The 22,810-nt window shown below is 42.8% G+C and overlaps 1 protein-coding gene across 1 annotated transcript in view; it reads left to right on the forward strand.

Moving 5' to 3' along the window:
• Positions 1-22,566, forward strand: part of si:dkey-256h2.1 (uncharacterized protein LOC337520 homolog) — a 246,928-nt gene extending 224,362 nt beyond the window's left edge. The window contains exon 12 of the mRNA XM_043689893.1: positions 21,852-22,566. Coding sequence (XP_043545828.1) covers positions 21,852-21,971 — 120 coding nt within the window. The 3' untranslated portion in view covers positions 21,972-22,566. The remainder of the gene's footprint in view (positions 1-21,851) is intronic.
• Positions 22,567-22,810: the final 244 nt, after the last annotated feature.

Here is a 22,810-nt window from a genome sequence, read left to right on the forward strand (position 1 = left end):
GAAGGGTGTTTGGAGATGGGATGGTAATTTAAAGGACAGCGGGGTCAAGAGTTGATTTTTTTACTAGATGTAAGGTCATAGAACATAGAAGAATACAGCGCATTACAGGCCCTTCGGCCCTCGATGTTGCGTTGATCCAAGCCCACCTAACCTACACTAGCCCACTATTTTCCATATGCCTATCCAATGCCCGCTTAAATGCCCATAAATGAGGGAGTGTCCACCACTGCTACTGGCAGGGCATTCCATGAACTCACGACTCGCTGAGTAAAGAATCTACGCCTAACATCTGTCCTATACCTACCCCCCCTTAATTTAAAGCTATGCCCTCTTGTAATAGCTGACTCCATACATGGAAAAAGATTCTCACTGTCGACCCTATCTAAACCCCTAATCATCTTGTACACCTCTATCAAGTCACCCCTAAACCTTCTTTTCTCCAATGAAAACAACCCCAAGTGCCTCAGCCTTTCCTCATACGATCTTTCTACCATACCAGACAACATCCTTGTAAACCTCCTCTGCACGCGTTCCAGTGCCTCCACATCCTTCCTTTAGTATGGCGACCAAAACTGCACACAATACTCCAGATGCGGCCGCACCAGAGTCTTATTCTTGATTAGTTGTCTTGTATCATTACTACTATGCCATCACTACCCTAATTAAAAATTGCACATCAGGTTTTATTCCAATAGGTTTATTTGGAAGTACTAGCTTTTGGAGCACTGCTCCTTTATCAGGTAGCTAGTGGGGCAGGATCATAAGACACAGAATTTAGAGCACAAGATCACAGTGTCATGCAACTGATACGATATATTGAACAAACCAAGATTATTGTTAAGTTTTTCATCTTTTAGAATGGGTTGCAGGTTTAGATTTATTAATATGTAAATCCCAGAATTTCTTTCAAATCACATTCCTGAGATAACTTAAGGTTTTATAAAAAAAAGTGACGTCTCAGCTCAGACAATGCATTAAAGGTGTGAATTTAAGAGTCTGTCTCTGTATCCCAATCTTGAGTCAGACTGGTTCTATTTCCAAAGTAGGGATTTATAAAATGTCACACGAATTGACTGCCTGCAAATTGTGTGCTTTTTGAGCAAAATAGAACGTACCTGCAAGTACAATTCCACAATTGCAAATTCACCCCATAGACCAATATGTGTTTGTGTGTGCATGTAAGACAGAGAGAGAGTGTGTGTGTGTATATGTGCATGCATGTGTGTATTTGCGTGTGTGCATGCTTGGTAGAGTGTGTGTGTGAGTGTGACAGAGTAAGCCTATGTGTGAATGTGGATGTGAGTGCGGGGGATGCCAGAGTGTGTGTCTGAGGGACAGTGTGTATATGAGAGAAGGTCTGTGTGAGTGTGAGAGTATGCAAGATGTGTGTGTGTGTGTGTGTGTATATGTATGTATGTGTGCTTGTGTGTGAGAGTGTATAGTGCGGTGGGAACACCTGTAGTGTGACATGAACCCCGGGTCCGGTTGAGGCCATCTTCATGGGTATCGAACTTGGCTATCAGCCTCTGCTTGGCCACTCAGCATTGTTGCATTTCCCAAAGTCCACCTTGAAGGACGGTCACCTGAAGATCTAAGGCCGAATGTCCCTGACCACTGAAGTGTTCCCCAACTGGGGGGAGGAGGGCAGTTTGGGGGGACATCCCTGTCTGTCGATTATTGCACAGTGTCCCTTCACCCGTTGTCGTAGCATCTGCTTGGTCTCACCAATGTACAATGCCTCAAGGCATCCTTGCCTGCAGCATATGAGACAGACAACTTTGGCCGAGTCACATGAGTACTCGCCGCTTACATAGTGGGTGATGTCCCCACATCCTCATCATGTTCACGGCAGGGGGGAGAGTAATGAGTCTGGCATTGACACTCTGGAGACAACCAGAGGTTTGCGTGGGGAGTGGAAGCTGGGAGGTTTCATTAATTAAAGGGTTGTGGGAGGAGAATGGGAGAAGCCCTTTTGATATTCCCCATTCCCCCAACAGTCCAATCCGTCCATCCAGTCTGCTCCTATCTCCCCCCTCTGTCAGATGTCCCCCTCAAAGATCTTTTCTGCTGTCAAACTCCATTTCAATATTACATCAACCATAGATTGCCCCAGTTGTGTGCAGCCAGCTATCAGCAATACTTTCAGAATATGGAGTTAACTTCTCTGGCTCCATCTGCTCTCTGACTAAATCTAACTGTTGAACTGCTTTGAGGAACCTATTAAAGATCTCTCAAACGCTCCACCCTTGATTCTGGCAAGGAACAATATAACCAGCATTGAAACACATTCGGCACAAATGTTATTGCCTCAACAAGCTGCCAGGTCACAGAGCACTAATAGATCCAAGAAAATGCATTTATTACAACATGGATAAATGCTGCATTTTATAATAAAACTCTAGTTGACCATCAAAGAGTCCTAGGAAAACTGAAGTCAGTGGGGATGACAGGGAAAACTCTCTGCTCATTGGAATCATAACTAGAATTGTGGAAGATGGTTTTCGATGTTGGAGACAAATCATCTCAATCACTGGACACTGCTGCAAGAGTATCTCAAAATTTCTTAATAACATTCCCTTGTTATAATGTTGGAAGCAGCAAATAGAGTCATAGAGTCATACAGATGTACAGCATGGAAACAGACCCTTTAGTCCAACCCGTCCAGGCCAACCAGATATCCCAATTTAATCTAGTCCCACCGTCCAGCACCCGGTCCATATCCCTCCAAATCCTTCTTATTCATTTACCCATCCAAATGCCTTCTAAATGTTGCAATTATACCAGCCTCCAACACTTCCTATGGCAGCTCATTCCATACATGCACCACCATCTGCGTGAAAAAGCTGCCCTTAGGTCTCTTTTATATCCTTCCCCCCTCAGCTTAAAACTATGCCCTCTAGTTCTGGACTCCCCCACCCTAGGGAAGAGACTCTGTCAATTTATCCTATCTATGCCCCTCATAATTTTATAAATCTCAACAAAGGTCACCCCTCAGCCTCTGATGGTCCAGGAAAAACAGCCCCAGCCTATTCAACCCTCCCTATAGCTCAAGTCCTCCAACCCTGGCAACATCCTTGTAAATCTTTTCTGAACCCTTTCAGGTTTCACAATATACTTCCAATGGAAGGAGACTAGAATTGCACGCAATATTCCAAAAGTAGCCTAACCAATGTCCTGTACAGCCGCAACATGACCTCTCTACTCCTGTACTTGATACTCTGACCAATAAAGGAAAGCATACCAAACGCCTTTTTTACTATCCTATCTACCTGCGATTCCACTTTCAAGGAGCTATGAACCTGCACTCCAAGGTCTCTTTGTTCAGCAACACTCCCTAGAACCTTACCATTAAGTGTATAAGTCCTGCATTCCTAAAATGCAGCACCTCACATTTATCTAAATTAAACTCCATCTGGCACTCCTCAGCCCATTGGTCCATCTGATCAGAATTCCATTGTAATCTGAGGTAACCTTCTTCACTGTCCATTACTCCTCTAATTTTGGTGTCATCTGCAAACTTGCTAACTATACCTCATATGCTCATATCCAAATCATTTACGTAAATGACAAAAAGTAGAGAACCCATCACCGATCTTTGTGGCACTCCATTGGTCACAGGCCTCCCCTCTGAAAAAGAACCCTCCACCACTACCCTCTGGCTTCTACCTTTGAGCCAGTTCTGTATCCAAATGGCTAGTTCTCCCTGTATTCCATGAGATCTAACCTTGCTAAGCAGTTTCCCATGGAGAACTTTGTCGAACACCTTACTGAAGTCTATATAGATCACGTCCACTGCTCTGCCCTCATATCCCTAATCAGTCCTTGCCTTTCTAAATACATGTACATCCTGTCCCTTAGGATTACCTCCAACAACTTGCCCACCACAGACGTTAGGCTCACTAGTCTATAGTTCTCTGGCTTGTCCTTACCACCTTTCTTAAACAGTAGCATCACGTTAACCAACCTCCAGTCTTACGGCACCTCACCTGTGACTATAGATGATACAAATATCTTAGCAAGGGACCCAGCATCACTTCCCTAGCTTCCCACAGTTTTAGGGTACACCTGATCAGGTCCTGAGGATTTATCCATTTTATGTGTTTCAAGACATCCACTTCCTCTTCTGTAATATGGACATTTTTCAAGATGTCACCTTCTATTTCACTACATTCTATATCTTCCATGTCCTTTTCCACAGTAAACACTGATGCAAAATACTATTTGTAAAGTTCACTGATGATTGCACAGAGTTTGGTTCCATCAGAACTCTTCAGCTAATGAAGCAATCTGTGCTCACGTGTAAAAAGGCCTGAACAACACTTAATCGTTGGCTTACATTTTTCAAGTAACATACATTTCACTTTTTGTGAAGTAAAGCTTAGGACCAAACAGAGACCATTACCACTTGACATTCAATGACATTACTACATTATTACATTATAGTGTCATACATTGATCTCCCACCAAAACATCCTGGGGTTCATCTTTGACAGAAACTTCAGATTTTTAAATTCTTTCATGGGATGTGGGCATTGCAGATATTGCCCATCCCCAGTTGCCTTTGAGAAGGTGATTGAGAATGTGGCACTGGAAAAGCACAGCAGCTCGGGCAGCATCCGAGGAGCAGGAGAATCAATGTTTCAGGCAAAAGCCCTTGGTGACCTCCCTTCCCAAAGACACTGAACAAATGGTAATATATGTAAATATGGTGAGTGCTTACAGGGGAACTTGCAGTTGGTTGTGTTCCCATGTAACTGCTGCATTTGTCCTTCTAGATGGTAATGGTCACAGGTTTGGAAGATGCTGCCGAAGGAGTTTAGTGAATTTCTACAGGGCATCTTGTAGATGACACTGATGTAGTGATAGGGAATGAATATTTATGAATGTGGTGCTGGTCAAACAAACTGCTTTGTCCTGAATGGTGTCAAGTTTCTTGAGTGTTGTTAGACCTGCATCCATCCAAGCAAATGGGACTTATTCCATCACACTCCTGACTTGTGCCTTGCAGCTGGTGGATAGGCTTTGGGGAGTCAGGAGCTGTGTTACATGCTGCAAGATTCTTTTTTCTTGCTAAATCCTTCATTTTTGTTTCAAACACCTAAAAGAAACTTTCTAATTGTCTTTGGTCGATTCACTTATCACCTAGGTATTGTGTTTCTCTCTGTAATACTGCACACAACACATTATATTAGAAACCTTGACCAATCAGAAGTTGTTGCTTGCATTACTCAGTAACTGTTTTCAGTTGGTACCCTAACTACATTGCCAATCATGACTGAATAATCAAAAAGCAAATATCAAGAGGTTAGAGCTAATGTCAGTGTTTTATAATACTGTTTGTTTTTAAATGTTGCAACCTCTAATATTATACCTTAATCACTGAACTTGGCTTGTGTTCTGAAGTCCATCCATTTCTCTTAGAATCATAGATAATTGTGCATAGATTATACAGCACCAGAACATGATGCAATAGGTCAGCACATGCATACCTGTATGAAAATAGTTAATTTTCAAACTGCAAAACCTGCTGTGGAATCTGAACACAGAAATTAATATCCAGAGGTAGCATTTATGACTGCTGTTGCAAGCCTGCTTTTAAAGGTGCTGGTGAAAAATACTCTTCATTATGTTTTGTTTTACCTAGCCAACTTCAATGGCTAGGTGGCAACGCTCGATACATGATTGAACAACACCATGTAATTGCAAATTGCAAAACTAGATATCAATGTTTGCAGCTGGGATGAAAACGTTATTGCAGTTGCCCCATGGTGGGCTTCAGTCTTTCACCTTTACTTTTTTAATAAAGAGAAATCTTGCATACAGACCAAGAGATTCTGATTTTTTTTTGTAACAGTTCAAATTGGATTTAATTATATAATCCAACTCCATTTGCCGAGAGGTGCGAGGGAGGAGCGAAGGACTTCTGGGAAGTCATATATTTGTGTGGTTGCGTTACCCAAAACACTACTCGGATAGTGTCTCCCACCCATCCTCCTCCTCTAACCAAAAAAAAAAGGTTCTGTGCGCCAGATTGGTAAAGTAACGAGTTTATTTTTTATTCCTTATTTTTCAACAGTCTCTTTGGGAATTTAGAATCGTGGGAATGGAGATTAGGGCAGTTGAATGTTCCTCCTGCAGAATGTGTGAGGTAAGGGTCCCCACTAGTGTCCCTGCTGACTACGTCTGTGGGAAGTGCACCCAACTCCAGCTCCTCGAAAACCGCATTAGGGAACTGGAGCTAGAGCTGGATGAACTTCGGATTATTCGGGAGGCAGAGGGGGTTATTGAGAGGAGTTACAGGGAGGTAGTCACAAGAAAAAGGCAGATGGGTTACAGTTAGGGGATGGAAAGAGAACCGGCAGGCAGTGCAGGGATCCCCTGTGGCCATTCCCCTCAAGAATAAGTATACCGCTTTGGATACTGTTGAGGGGGTGACTTACCAGGGGAAAGCAGTGGGGCATAGGGCTCTGGCACAGAGCCTGTCCCTGCTACTCAGAAGGGAAGGGGGAAGATGAGCAGAGCAGTAGTCATTGGGAACTCCATAGTTAGGGGGACAGATAGAAGGTTCTGTGAGAATGAGAGAGACTAACTATTGGTGTGTTGCCTCCCAAGTGCCATGGTTTGCGATGTCTCTGATCGTGTTTTCAGGATCTTTGAGAGGAAGGGAGGGAAAGCAGCCCCAAGTCATGGTCCACATAGGCACTAATGACATAGGTAGGAAGAGAGACGGGGATTTAAGGCAGAAATTCAGGGAGCTAGGATGGAAGCTTAGAGCTAGGACAAACAGAGTAGTTGTCTCTGGTTTGTTGCCCATGCCACGTGCTAGTGAGGCGAGGAACAGGGAGAGAGAGGAGTTGAACATGTGGCTACAGGGATGGTGGAGGAGGGAGGGTTTTGGATCCTTGGATAATTGGTGCTCTTTCTGGGGTAGGTGGGATCTCTACAAGCAGGATGGTCTTCATCTGAACCAGAGGGGTACCAACATCCTGGGGGGGGGGGGTAATTTACTAAGGCTATTGGGGTGGGTTTAAACTAATCCAGCAGGGGGATGGGAACCAAAATTGGAGTTCGCGTATAGAAAAGGTTGAGAGTAGGAAGTCCGAAATCAAGTTTCAGGGACGCAAGATGGCACCGGCAAGCAAGAAGTTGGTTTGAAGTGTGTCTACTTCAACACCAGGAATATCTAGAATAAGATGGATGCAGCACGGGTTGGTACCTAGGACTTCGATGTTGTGGCCATTTCGGAGACATGGATAGAGCAGGTACAGGAATGGTTGTTGCAGGTTCCAGGATTTAGATGTTTCAGTAAGAACAGAGAAGATGGTAAAAGAAGGGGTGGTGTGGCATTGTTGGTCAAGGACAGTATTACAGTTGCAGAAAGGATGTTTGGGGACTCGTCAACTGAGGTAGTATGGGCTGAGGTTAGAAACAGGAAAGGAGAGATCACCCTGTTGGGAGTTTTCTATAGGCCTCCAAATAGTCCTAGAGATGTAGAGCAAAGGATAGCAAAGATGATTCTTGATAGGAGTGAGAGAGACAGGGAGTTGTCATGGGGGACTTCAACTTTCTAAATATTGACTGGGAACACTATAGTACGAGTATTATAGATGGGTCAGTTTTTGTCCAGTGTGTGCATGAGGGCTTCCTGACACAGTATGTAGACAGGCCAACAAGGGGAGAAGTCACATTAGATTTGGTACTGGGTAATGAGCCCAGCCAGGTGTTAGACTTGGAAGTAGGTGAGCACTTTGGTGATAGCAATCACAATTCTGTTATGTTTACTTTAGTAATAGTAAGGGATAGGTATATACCACTGGGCAAGAGTTACAGTTGGGGGAAAGGCAATTATGATGCGATTGGGCAAGATTTAGGAAGCATAGGACAGGGAAGGAAACTGCAGGGGATGGGCACATTAGAAATGTGGAGCTTATTCAAGGAAAAGCTCCTGTGTGTCCTAGGTAAGTATGTACCTGTCAGGTAGGGAGGAAGCTGTAGAGTGCGGGAGCCGTGGTTTACAAAGGAAGTGAAATCTCTGGTCAAGAGGAAGAAGAAGGCTTATGTTAGGATGAGATGTGAAGGCTCAGTTAGGGCGTTCAAGGGTTACAAGGTAGCCAGGAAAGACCTAAAGATAGAGCTCAGAAGAGCCAAGAGGAGACATGAGAAGTTGTTGGCAGATAGGATCAGGATAAAACCCTAAGGCTTTTTATAGGTATTTAAGGAATAAAAGAATGATGAGAGTAAGATTAGGGCCAATCATGGATAGTAGTGGGAAGTTGTGTATGGAGTCAGAGGAGATGGGGAAGCACTAAATGAATATTTTTCGAAAGTATTCATTCTAGAAAACGACAATGTTGTCAAGGAGAATACTGAGATACAGGCTACTAAACTAGGTGGGATTGAGGTTCACAAGGAAAAGGTATTAGAAATTTTGCAGAGTGTGAAAATAGATAAGTCCCCTGGGCCAGGTGGGATTTATCCTAGGATCCTCTGGGAAGCCAGTGAGGAGATTGCCGAGCCTTTGGCATTGATCTTTAAATTGCCATTGTCTACAGGAATAGTGCAAGGAGACTGGAGGATAGCAAATGTGGTTCCCCTATTCAAGAAGGGGAGTAGAGACAACCCTGGTAATTATAGACCAGTGAACCTTACTTCAGTTGTTGGTAAAGTGTTGGAAAAGGTTATAAGAGATAGGATTTATAATCATCTAGAAAATAATAATTTGATTAGGGATAGTCAGCACGGTTTTGTGAGGGGTAGGTCATGCCTCACAAACCTTATTGAGTTCTTTGAGAAGGTGACCAAACAGGTAGATGAGAGTAAACCGGTTGATGTGGTGTAAATGGATTTCAGCAGGCTATTGTACAAAATGCGGAGGAATGGGATTGTGGGAGGTATAGCAATTTGGATCAGTAATTGGCTTGCTGAAAGAAGACAGAGGGTGGTGGGTTGATGGGAAATGTTCATCCTGGAGTCCAGTTACCAGTGGTGTAGCGCAAGGGTCAACCTGGATGAGGGCGTAGAAGGGTGAGTTAGTAAATTTGCAGACGACACTAAGGTCGGTGGAGTTGTGGATAGTGACGAACGATGCTGTAGGTTACAGAGAGACATAGATAAGCTGCATAGCTGGGCTGAGAAGTGGCAAATGGAGTTTAATGTGGACAAGTGTGAGGTGATTCACTTTGGTCGGAGTAACTGGAATGCAAAGTACTGAGCTAATGGTAAGATTCTTGGTAGTGTAGATGAGCAGAGAGCTCTCGGTGTCCAGGTACACAGATCCTTGAAAGTTGCCACCCAGGTTGACAGGGTTGTTAAGAAGGCACATTGTTTTAGCCTTTATTAATAGAGGGATCGAGTTCCGGATCCATGAGGTTATGCTGCAGCTGTACAAAACTCTGGTGCGGCCGCACTTGGAGTATTGTGTACAGTTCTGGTCACCACATTATAAGAAGGATGTGGAAGCTTTGGAAAGGGTGCAGAGGAGATTTACTAGGATGTTGCCTGGTATGGAGGGAAGGTCTTACGAGGAAAGGCTGAGGGACTTGAGGCTGTTTTCGTTAGAGAGAAGAAGGTTGAGAGGTGACTTAATAGAGACATATAGATAATCAGAGGGTTAGATTGGGTGGACAGGGAGAGCCTTTTTCCAAGTATGGTGATGGTGAGCACGAGGGGGCATAGCTTTTAATTGATGTAGGACAGATGTCTGAGGTAGTTTCTTTACTCAGAGAATTGTAAGGATATGGAATGCTTTGCCTGCAACGGTAGTAGATTCGCCAACTTTAAGTACATTTAAGTCGTCATTGGACAAGCATATGGACGTACATGGAATAGTGTAGGTTAAATGGGCTTCAGATTGGTATGACAGGTCGGCGCAACATCGAGGCCGAAGGGCCTGTACTGCACTGTAATGTTCTATGTTCTATGTTCTATGGTTTTAAGTATCATAACCTCAGCAACTAAAAGGACCAAATCCAAGCATCAAATTTGGGTCTTCTCGTTCCTGCATCATATTGTAGAAAGGACAATCTATGCTAAAAAAAAGAAAGTCAATCATAAATATTTCATGCACAAGTAGATTTTTTACTTGAAAAGCTAGGTTGCCAATGCCAAGGCCTACAGTAAAATGTTCCAAAGATTGCAATTAGTAAAAGTGAACAGAAAATTAGAAGCACAATAAATAATATGCTGTTTTTAAAGTATGATAACATCTGCCATTGAGGTGCTGGGAATGAGTAATTAGATTGAGACTATATGATTATCTTTGATTTAAAACACTAAGGATGTACAAGAATGCAATATGATAAAGTGATGAAAATAAACAAGGAATGTTCTATGTAATTCTCAAAGTGGTAAACATGACTGGGCACAATTGGATACCCAAAGCCAAGTATTTGACCTGGAGAATTAGTTTGAAGTTCAGGTAAGTTTGGCCAAGCAGAGGAGAGCAGTGGTGGTTGGAGGTGGTTCTGGCCTTGTTTCAAGGAAGAAGCAGAGAGCTGCTTCAACAATGACTTTCCCTTCATTATGTCAGAATGCAGATATTTGCTGATGACTACACAATGTTCAGTACTATTTGTGACTCCTCAGGTACTGAAACATGTACAAAAGTAACAAGACCTGAACAATATCCAGACTTGGACTGATGAGTGGCAAGTAACATTTGTGTCAGACAAATGCCAGGCAATGACCATCTCCAATAAGATACAATCTATCTTGTTTCTTATTGAAGATTCCTTGACATTCAATGATATTAACTTCACCGAATCCCCACTATGAACGTCCTGAAAGGTATCATTGATTAGTAACTCAGCTGGACTCACCATATAAATACAGTGGTTATAAGATCAGGTCAGATGCTAGGAACACTGCAACAGGTAACACACCTCCTGATTCCCCAAAACTTGTTCACCATCTCCAAGACAGGAGTGTAATGGAATACTCAAGAAGCTTGACACCATCCAGGACAAAGCTTCCCGCATAATTGACACCACTCCTTAAGCATCCACTCCCTCCACTATCGATGCACTGTAGTAGCAGTGTGTACCACCTGCAAGATGCACTGCAGAAATACACCAAAGACCCTCAGACAGCACCTCCCAAATCCACAACCACTTCCATCTAGAAGGATGAGGGCAGCAGATACATGTGAACACCACAACCTGTAAGGTCCCCTTTCAAGCCACTGTCATCCTGATTTAGAAAGATATTGCCAGTCCTTCACTGTCACAGGTCAAAATCCTGGAATCCCCTTTCTAATGGTATTGTGGATCTACCTACAGCACAGGGACCTCAGTGGTTCAAAAAGACACTCTTGATGTGATACACACATTCCATAAAAGACTTTTAAAAAAACCTTTCTGATCATCCTCATGGGGATGGCCATGTAGAGGGCTTACATGTCGATACCAAAGAGAAGGCAGTTGGTGCCAGAAAACTAGAAATTTTGAAACCGATAAAAATGTCTGAAAAAATCATGAATGTAACTGGGAAGAGACTTGACAAGGGGAGAATAGATTGAGTCAAGATGGGAAGAAATACATTCCATGGGCAAGAACATGCTGAAACAATGAATCTGCCTGGGTACTCCAGTTTGTGGAGTTTGGGAAGAAGATTCCCAAAACATTAACTCTTGTCCTATATTCTTTCCACGTGCTGCCAGACCTACTGGGTTCCTCCAGCACTGTTACAATAAGCCATATGGGATTCATATGAGGTGAGAAGTGGGATGGGGTGGGTGGAGCGGAGGCAGGGTGCGGGCTGATGGTGGTGGAGATCCTTCGATGAGTTCTGGTTAGTGATGGTCGTGGAAACATATCCCTTTGTTTAAACAGCTCTTCAGCTTAGCTGTTTTATTGCTCAGAAGATGAGTATCTCAACAACAAATCTCAAGAGAAGCAAAACCATAAACCATGCAGTGCCCAGGGTCTGCAACTGATATGTATAAAGAACTAGTCCACTTGATACCAGTTGTGTATAGAAAAGATGGATTGCCGTTTATTTAGAACTCTTCGTGTCCTCAAGAGAAATCAGGAGGGCAAAAAGGGTCATGAGATAGCTTTGGCAGATAGTTAAGGAGAATCCAAAAGGTTTTTACAAATACATTAAGGAAAACAAGGTAACTAGGAAGAGAATAGCGCCCCTCAAAGATCAGTAAGGCGGCCTCTGTGTGGAGCCGCAGGAGATGAGGCAGAAACTAAACGAGTATTTTGCATCAGTATTTACTGTGGAAAAGGACATGAAAAAATATCCATATGACAGAGGAGGAAGTGCTGGATGTTTTGAATTGCAAAAAAGTGGCTAAATCCCCAGGACCTGATCAGGTGTACCCTAAAACTCTGTGGGAAGCTAGAGAAGTGATTGCTGGGCATCTTAATGAGATATTTGTATCATCAATTTGTATCATCCAGCCGGAAGATTGGAGATTGGCTAAAAGGTGGTAAGGACAAGCCAGGGAACTATAGACCAGTGAGCCTGACGTCGGTGGTGGGCAAGTTGTTGGAGGGAATCCTGAAGAACAGGATGTACATGTATTTGGAAAGGCAAGGGCTGATTAGGGATAGCCAACATAGTTTTATGCGTGGGAAATCATGTCTCACAAACTTGATTGAGTATTTTGAGGAAGTAACAAAGAGGATTGATTAGGGCAGCGCGGCAGATGTGATCTATATGGACTTCAGTAAGTCATTTGACAAGGTTCCCCATGGGAGACTGGTGAGCAAGGTTGGATCTCATGGAATACACAGGGAATGCGCCATTTGGATACAGAACTGGCTCGAAGGTAGAAGCCAGAGGGTAGTGGTGGAGGATTGTGTTTCAGACAGGAGGCCTGTGACCAGTAGAGTGCCACAAGGACCGGTTCTGAGTCCACTGCTTTTCATGATTTAAAGAAATTATTTGGATGTGAGCATAAGAGGTATAGTTAGTAAGTTTGCTGATTACATCAAAATTGGTGGTGTAGTGGACAACGAAGAAGGTTACCTCAGATTACAACGGGATCTTGATCAGATGGGCCAATGGGCTGAGAAGTGGCAGATGGAATTTAATTTAGATAAATGTGAGGTGCTGCATTTTGGGAAAGCAAATCTTAGCGGGACTTATACACTTAATGGTAAGGTCCTAGGGAGTGTTGCTGAACAAAGAGACCTTGAAGTGCAGGTTCATAGCTCCTTGAAAGTAGAGTTGCAAGTAAATAGGATAGTGAAGAAGGCATTTGGTATGCTTTCATTTATTGGTCAGAGTATTGAAGACAGGAGTTGGGAGGTCATGTTGCAGCTGAACAGGCCATTGGTTAAGCCACTGTAGGGATATTGCATGCAATTCTGGTCTCCTTCCTATTGGAAGGATGTTGTGAAACTTGAAATGATTCAGGAAAGATTTACAAGGATGTTGCCAGGGTTGGAGGATTTGAGCTATAGGGAGAGGTTGAATGGGCTAGGGCTGTTTTCCCTGGAGCGTAGGAGGTTGAGGGGTGACCTTATTGATGTTTATAAAATCATGAGGGACATGGATAGGATAAATAGACAAAGTCTTTTCCCTGGGGTGGGGGAACCCAGAACTAGAGGGTATAGGTTTAGGGTGAGTGGGGAAAGATATAAAAGAGACATCAGGGGCAACTTTTTCACGCCGTGGGTGGTACGTGTATGGAATGAGCTGCCAGAGGAAGTGGTAGAGGCTAGTACAACTGCAACATTTAAAAGACATTTGGATGACTATATGAATAGGAAGGGTTTGGAGGGGTATGAGCCAGGTGCTGGCAGGTGGGGCTAGATTGGGTTGGGATATCTGGTCGACATGGACAAGTTGGATGGAAGGGTCTGTTTCCGTGCTGTTTTTTTCTATGACTGTATGACTAAGACATCCCAAAGCACTTCACGTATAGGGTGAGGCTGAGTAGGCTGGGCTATTTTCTCTGAATCATTGGAGGCTGAGGAGTGACCTTATAAAATCATGAGGGGTATAGGATAAGGTGAATAGCCAAGGTCTTTTTCTCTATTATGAGAGGGGAAAGATTTAAAAGGGACCTAAGGGGCAATGTTTCCCATGGAGTTGCGTGTGTGCAATGAACTGCCAGAGGAAATGGTGGAGGCTAGTAAAATTACATTTAAAAGGCATCTGGATGCGGATATGAATAGGAAGATTTTAGAGGGATATGGGCCAAATGTTGGCAATTGGAACTAGATTCGTTTAGGAGGTCTGGTTGGCATGGACAAGTTGAACTGAAGGGTGTGTCACCATGCTGTACATCTCTATGACTCTGCTGAAAATGTGTTGCTGGTAAAGCGCAGCAGGTCAGGCAGCATCCAGGGAACAGGATAATCGACGTTTCAGGCATAAGCCCTTCTTCAGGAAGCCCTCATTCCTGAAGAAGGGCTTATGCCCGAAACGTCGATTCTCCTGTTCCCTGGATGCTGCCTGACCTGCAGCGCTTTACCAGCAACACATTTTCAGCTCTGATCTCCAGCATCTGCAGTCCTCACTTTCATCTCTATGACTCTGTAAGTACTTCTGAAACATAGTTACTAATATAATCGGAAATGTGGCAACCAATTAATAAGCAGCAGCTCCTATAAACAGTATCCAAATAATGACCAGATTTTTTTTGTGATGTTGTTGGAGAGGTAAATTTTGGCTACAGCACGGATCTAATGTAGTGTGTTACAGTTGGGGACGATTAGATAAGGAGAGGTGTTCTCAAGCTGTAAATATATTGTCAGTAAAGGGGTTAGATGGCACTCATCTGGCCCATGTAAACCACTCAGTGACACAAACACAGCTTTTGACCACTAAATGAATTTGGTGCATATAAACATGCCTGATGGGTGGGTAAAGTGTTAAGGTGACCCAAATCTGATTCATTCAACTGTTTCAGATTTGGCTGAAATCAGTGAGCAAAATGGGCATCTTCCATTGTTACAAGGTGAACGATACATATCTATGGATAATGTTAGTGCAATCTGCAGAATTGTGTATTTATTTGTTTTATTGTGATCCCTTGGCCAAACTGTTGTCCTTTTCCACATTGATGACTCTAATACCACCTTAACCAGCCTCTTACATCATTTCCTATAAAACCTTCAATTTACTTATAACTTTGAGAAACACTCTAATGCGAAGGCACACTTTTCGTTTATTTATAGTCTGCTTTGGCTCTCAGTCCTTCACTGAACCTACAGTGCAGAAATATCCCATTTAGACCAACAACTATATGCTTGTTCCATATGTATCTCACTCCTTGTCTGAGCTTTGTCTTTCCAACAGTCTTATTTTGCAATCTCTTGGTCCCCACACAGAGGGGCCACACCTTGAAACAATTGTCTGAGCAACCCTTGGGACTTTTTTCAGTGTAGTGTAGGAGGTTGAGGGGTCATCTTATATAGGTATATAAAAATATGAGGTGTATACACAACGTAAATGACAAGGGTCTTTTCCCTACCATGTGGGAGTTCAAAGCTCATGGGCATAATTTCAAGGTGAGAGGAGAAAGATTTAAAGAGGACATGAGGGGCAACCTTTTTGCAACAACATCATCAGTAGCAGCTTAAAAAATAATACGTCCATTTAAAACATGGGCGGCACGGTGGCACAGTGGTTAGCATTGCTGCCTCACAGCGCCGGAGACCTGGGTTCAATTCCCGCCTCAGGCGACTGACTGTGTGGAGTTTGCACGTTCTCCCGTGTCTGCGTGAGTTTCCTCCGGGTGCTCCGGTTTCCTCCCACAGTCCAAAGATGTGCAGGTCAGGTGAATTGGCCATGCTAAATTGCTCATAGCGTTAGGTAAAGGGGTAAATGTAGGGGAATGGGTGGGTTGCGCTTCGGCGGGTCAGTGTGGACTTGTTGGGCCGAAGGGCCTGTTTCCACATTGTAAGTAATCTAATCTAATATAAAAAGTGGTTTCTATGTGGAATGAACTAGCAGACAAAATGGTGAATGCAGGTACAGTTACAATGATTAAAAGACATGGACAAATACATGAATGGATGTGTGTCAAGCACAGGCAAGTGGGACTAGTTTAGTTTGGGCTTTGTCAGCGTGAACTGGTTTGACCAAAGGGTCTGCTTCCGTGCTGTATGACGCTGACTCTGACTGACTTAAGATTTGTAGCCTCTGATCTGGCCTTATAGACACAGTATTTATATGATTAGTTCAGTTAAGTTTCTGGTCAATGATAACTTTGAGGATGTTGATAGTGAGGGATTTAGTGATTGTCATTGAATGTCAAGGGGCAATGGTAAGTTCTTTTTTATAGGAGATAGTCATTGGCGGGCATTTGAGTGAAACGTATGTTACTTGTCACCTCAAAGCTGGATGTTGTCTCGGTCTCGCTGTGTTTGGACATGGATTGCTTCAGTGTCTGAGGAGTCATAAATGGTGTTAATCATTATGTAGTCATCAGCGAATCTTCCCATTTCTGACCATAAGAAAGTCATCAATGAGCAGCTGAAGATATTTCGGCCTAGTAAACTACATTGAGAAACACTGCAGAGATGTTCTGGCACTGAGATGACTGATTTCCAACAACCACAACCATCTTCCAACCATCTTATGTTTGGTTTGATTCAAACCAGTGGAGAGTTTTCCACTTAATTCCCACTGAGCCCAGTTTTGTTAGTGTTCCTTGATACCATACTTGGTCATATACAGCCTGAATATCAAAGGCAGTCAGTTTCATTATCCATATGGATTCAGCTTTTTTGTCCATGGTGGGGACAGTTGTGGATGGGGAAGATTCTGAAGGGAACGTTGGGTCACGTCAAGGATGCGGGGGTGTGTAGGGTTGGGGGTTTGGGGGGTTGGGATGGGGAATTGTGTTGTTGGAGTTGTGGGTTGTCCAGTGGGATTTCCAGTTGGTATCAGAGCGGGGAGTATGCTGGGTTCCTGGCTGGATGGAGGTTTTGTGGTGTCTGGTGTTTTTGTGTCTGGTTCAGGCAGAGAGGATTGATGTTGGCTCTCTCAGAGATGAGGGTTATGTCAGCTCTGGCAGCGGACATGGGTTTGGTGCCCAATGCCCAGTCATGGCTAGAGAGGAAGGGCATCAATTTCCAGCAGAATGTGTCAGATCTGGTGGCAGGAAGTGGGGTTAGTATTGTGTGTTAGGTGTTAAGTCCCAGGCAAAGCTAAGGGGTTTTGGGTTTTGGATCTCAAGGGAGGGAACGAGGGGCTGGCATGCCCTGCTATAGGCACTGTGTTGGTGCTGGGTGCCAGGTCACAGGCAGGGAGGTAGTGATGTCAGATTCCGAAAGACGTTATGATTGGCGGTTTGGGGTATCAAATCTTGAGATAGCAGAAGGGAGTGTTGGGAGATTATGGGAATGGGGGATGTTGGGTCCTAGGGGAAGTCAGGGTTGTTGGTTCCCTTGGGGAGACTGTGTTCTCAGACGGAGAGGGGTTGTTGAGTCCCAGGAGAGAGGGTTCCATTTCGTCTGATTCTAACCAAATTGCCCTTAGTGTTCAGGGATGTGTAGATTAGGTGCATCAGTCAGGAGTAAATGTAGAGTTAAAAGGTAGGGGAATGGGTCTGGGTGGGTTACTCTTTGGAGGATTGGTGTGGACCTGTTGGGCTGAAGGGCTTGTTTTTCACACTGTAGGGATTTTTATCACATATCACTCCCAGAACAACATACCATTACTAAGATCTAGCCAGTATCCCTGTCTTGTTCCTGACATTTGCTATGGACATGACATGACAGACAGGGAAAATGTGGTGGCCTGTTTTGCAGGCTGGGAATTGAAGAGCCTGCTGAACAGTGTAGTGCAGCGGTGGGACTTCATCCTTCCTGGGACCGGCTGTGGAGACCATGACACCAGATCATGCCAGACTGGTCCAAGGTTATCATCCATCTCAGTCCAGTCTCAGTCATCTAGATGAACATCCACAACTCTCTGAAGAAGGTCAATATCCTTCTCCACTCTGCCAGCATGATGGTCACCGTCTTCTCTCTCATACCTCACACTCACTCTGTCTCTGCTACTGTACTCACCTCCCACCATGGTTTATGCTGTACCACTCTCACTATTGTCTACAAAATCTTTCTTCACTCACTCTCTCCCACCAAAACTCTTGACACCATTAACCCTGCACATCCTATGCACTGCCCACTCAGTCATTTCAAATACCTCTCCATCTGCATCATCAGTAATAACTCTCCCACTCACTTTTGTCTCCTTTATCATCTCTCTCTCTCTTATTCCAGTTGGAAACAGCCCCAATAGATCAGAAAGAGTAAAGATGCATGAGGTCTGCCTGACATTCAGCTCCTCACTCCTTATGGAGAAAACATTCTAACTCTGACTACCCAGTGATTGACTGAGCATGTTTAAGCCTCTGGACTGGTATCAGAGGCTGCTCTTGCCTCACTCTTCTGGGGAGCCCTGAGCGAAGGCTGAACTGAGGACTGCTGCCAAAGGCTGAGGCCCATGACAAATATGTAGATTTTGTGTCTGTGCTAAATAGCAAGACAATACATCAGTCCTATGATTCTGTATTTGTGGCTGGGGGGGATAATGCATGAAGAGGCAAGGTAAGGTTGTGAGAACTCAGGGAGGCTGAAAGTAAGTGAGTGCTAGGACAGTAAGTGAACAGGCTGGAGATACAGTCCATGAGCTGGCTATGTGTCCTTGAGCTTGCAGTGCATTTGCAACAGCATCTCAATAAGTGTTGCTAGTGCAGTTTGAGATTCAGCATTAAAGTGCAGAAGCATCCAAGAAGTGAATCAGAGACGTGCCATGAAAGTTCTGAGAGACTGGCACATGTTAATGCCAGTATCTGTGGACAAGGGGTGCATGTGGTTTAAATCCATGGAGAATGCCCTGACATTCGTGCCCAGTGTCCAATGTTCCCTTTACTGCAGGCAGTGAGCAGAAGTCACCAGGACTTTCATATCAAGAATTCTTGACGTCTAACTTGTTTGTCATGTTTGGTAAGGAAAGAAACTAAATATTACTGAGGTGAGTTGTGGTGTTATTAAGGCATTTAACAAACTATTGTTAGCACGGATGAAATGATATCAGTCCGAGCCCAGAGTGCGGTTCAACAATCGGTAACGTTTATTGCTACAGTAACGCCGGCGGAGACCAACCGAGGTCCGAATCTCAGCTGCTCTGCTGTTCCCGCGCGCAGCTACATATTATATACCTTTAGTTGCCAGGATGTGTGGAATTTGAGGATGAATGGGATGATAGTTCCCCATCATCACTGGAGTAGGTGCAAATAGTATGTTTCCTGCCATCCCAGGAGAGTTGCAGGGCACGCACAATAGGGTGCTAATTGGTTTATGTAAAACGGGTCCGGGTATTATCTGCTTGTCTCTCTTTGTGAGGGCAGGGGCTAGCACCCCCCTTTGTTCCCTTGGGGTGTTGGTGTGTATTGGTCTGTCCGTTCCTGTCTGGTGGATGCCTGTCCTTTGTGTCAGGTTGGTTCCGTATTGATGGGTATGGGTGTGTTTCAGTCAGTCTCTTGATGTGATTAGGAAATGGGTTTCCATATTAATTAATTCCGGAGTTTTGGACTATGAGTCATGGGTAGTGTTGGTCTAGTGTGGATTTGATGTGTCCTCTGTCTCCTATCTCCCGGTCACGTGGGCGGACCAGCAGCTGCTGAGTTCTGTGGGTTTAAAGCTGCGACTGCTGTTTAAAACACAAAATGAATTCTTATAATTTCCTGATGTAGGCATAGTCCCGTGGCAAAAGCAGGGCGGCTCTGATGCCCGCTTGCACTATAGTTTCCTTTAATCAGCAACTCTTCCTCTCTGCCTAGCGAGAAACCTACCTAGTCACTTGGCAGATGCAAAAGGTTGCTCTCAACATCAAGATCGGCCTCCCCAGACTTCTTGTGAATTTCTGTAACAGATTTCATCATTGCCATAGCCCAGTCAGGTCCCTGTAAGATCCTATTCTGAGTAACTGCTTACTGAACTGCAGCAGAACTCTCTGGACACTTTCAGAAGATTCAAGACATTTAGGAATTGCTCATTGGAACCTTCAATTTCTCATGCAGCTCTCTGAGTCTGCTGTGTCGGGATTCTGCAGGTCCCTGATGCACAACCTCTATCCGTGCTGGAGGACCAGTATATGGCAGTTGGAAAATCCAGGCCACAGTTCCTACATCATCGCTGTGTTAAAAATCTTGAACTCCTACATAACTGATGATATACCTACACCACACAGACTACAGTAGCTCAACAAGCAGATCATCATGAACCTATCAATAGCAACTAGGGATGCGTAACAAATGCAGGCCTTGCCAACAACACTCACCCTATGAATGTATCAGTAAAAATGAAAATTTTCAGACCATAGGCTGAAAGGTATGTATAATGAAGATAAACATGAAGTTTCTGCTGAATTTAATTGCAACAGTGTAGAAGAAAAGGGATTAGAAGTTCACAGGAAAGTTGGGATCACACCTGTGGATTGAATAGAAGTGTTTACCAAAGTGATCACGCAATTCATCTCTTCCAATAGATCGAAAACAGATATGAATAGCAAATATAATACCTAAATTGAAGAAAGTGGGAAGCTAGACTAAAAGGTCAAATGAGAAACATAATACTGGAAACATTTAGCAGGTCAGGCAGCATCTTTGGAGAGGGAAACAGAGTTAACATTTCAAACAATAACTGTTTTCATTTTGCTATGGTATGCAAAAAGATAATTGGGAATAATTTATACGATCTTGAGATTGATTTCATGAGAATGTAAGACAATTAGTGAGTAGGTGGGAGAGTGAACATCTGAATATCAATTATTCATAATACTATCAAAGAGAGTGAGAGACACATAAATGTTGCAAAAATGTGTTTTTACTAAAGGAACTCTATTTCAGTTGTTGTCCAAACGCACTCAGTTTGCTAACTTTCCTTTCAGAGTGCTGATGCAACTTACCTTTTGCTGAAAAAAAGATAAAAAACTCAAAAGCACTTATGGCTATATGAGGAATTCAAAAGAACTGATGAGTAGTCTTACAACTTCAAACTCCAAGGATACTAACAAAATACTTGCATTTTGACGAATATTACAATTTTCTGTGCTAGGCTGAATGTATAATCAACTCCTGTTAGAAAGGAATTTGTGTACTAGGTTTCTCGGATCAATTTGGGTTTTGAAATTGGTCTTATGAGGTGGGGTATTAGTATAATGTTAGTTTTTTCGAAGTGAACAAAGCTAAGCTCACAAAACTAAACATTTTACCTTCATTACAAAATGATCTAAATGTAACAATTAACAAAATCTGTGTATATTATGTTCTTTCCTACAGTTAAGTGTGCCAAAGTACATAGTGCATATAGATGAATGGGCAGAATATTAATTTTAACCATCCACTGGAAAAACTCAAGATAAAATGGGAGCACCGTGTTGAAAGTCTCATTTCTATAACAGCAGTTCATGAGCTAAATGAATCTGATTAATTTCAGCCTATTTTATATTGGGCATAAATTAAATACTTTCAGCTTTCTCTAATTTAATAATAAACAGCAGTTTTGTTGAAAGGCTAGGAAATATTTTGTCTGTTGACTATCAGACTGGTACTGTTGAAGTCATAGTTAACCTCCATTGTGGAAAAAACATCAATAAATTTGTCTTTCAGCTATGGTCTCTTTTTTGCACAAGTAAGTGGAGAAAATACTTCAAGACCTAGAAAGTAAATAAATAATAAAAATAAAGCAGCTCTCTGGAGAGAGTGGTGAAATGGATTATTCTAAACTGATTAATGGGAAAAAAAACTCAGATCTTATTCTCTTCACATAAAAGCAGCAAATAGATGAAAGGGACAGTAATGAAGTAGTACTTCAATTGAAGTAACGTTCATTCAGTAAAATGTTCACTAACTCATTTTTGATCTTCTTTCTCCCACCCAGGTGAACATGGCTGGAACAAACAGCATTATATATTTTGGCTGGTTTAAAGGCAAGGATCCAAATCCGAAAAAGAACCCTGGAGAAATTACAATGTATTCCTACCTTGTATTTTACAAGTAAAATCCTAAATAATCACTAACCAAGACTCAAAACTAATACTAACTCTGAATGAGTTTGCTACCAAACACAGGAAGTTGATTACTGAGGTTAAAAACTGTTGGCTAGAAGTTGCTGTCTGTACTCAGCAGGCACATTTGTTGCTGCTGCTGCTGTCTTTTATGATCACTGTCAATATGTTCGAGATGTTCACGTTTGAATGAGTCAGCTTTAAAGATAACATTTCATATTTTTCTGACAGAGCATTGGCATGCAAAACTAAAATTGACCAAATCTGCTTCAGGAAGGCTCAAGCTTTGCCAAAAAGCATGTTTCTCTACTATTAATCTTTAATCCTGAAAATGAATCGTCACTTTTATTTTTTCAAAATACATACAATTGTTACAAGCTGAGTGGGCTTAATTTTATTTCATGTATTGTATGACAGTATTCTTTTTTCAAAACTAGATGCTCCTTTACATTCAAATGCTTGTGATTTGTAAAAGAAACTGCTGAACTTTGCTGTTGTGTATCCACTTACATTACAATTGAAGTGGAATATGGATTACTTTGTTCATTGTGCTAAAGGCTAAATAAAAGTGAAATCTGACTTCCAAAATTAAGGTTGACCTTTCTCTTTACATAGCTCAACATACTAATATAGTGTCTGTCTTGTGCCATTCTCATTGCCATTGAGTCTAGACACTTATCATAAAGTAGTACCTGATGATTCACATCCTTTGCATCAAAATTCCATTCTCTTATACACTCAGTTGTGTGTTGTTATAAATTGTTTAAGTATTACTTTTAGAAAAGACCTTGTGTGTTTGGTCAGAGTCTTTCTATTTTCTGCAAATATCTAC

The sequence above is a fragment of the Chiloscyllium plagiosum genome, chromosome 5, assembly GCF_004010195.1.
Source record: "Chiloscyllium plagiosum isolate BGI_BamShark_2017 chromosome 5, ASM401019v2, whole genome shotgun sequence".
Taxonomy (NCBI): domain Eukaryota; kingdom Metazoa; phylum Chordata; class Chondrichthyes; order Orectolobiformes; family Hemiscylliidae; genus Chiloscyllium; species Chiloscyllium plagiosum.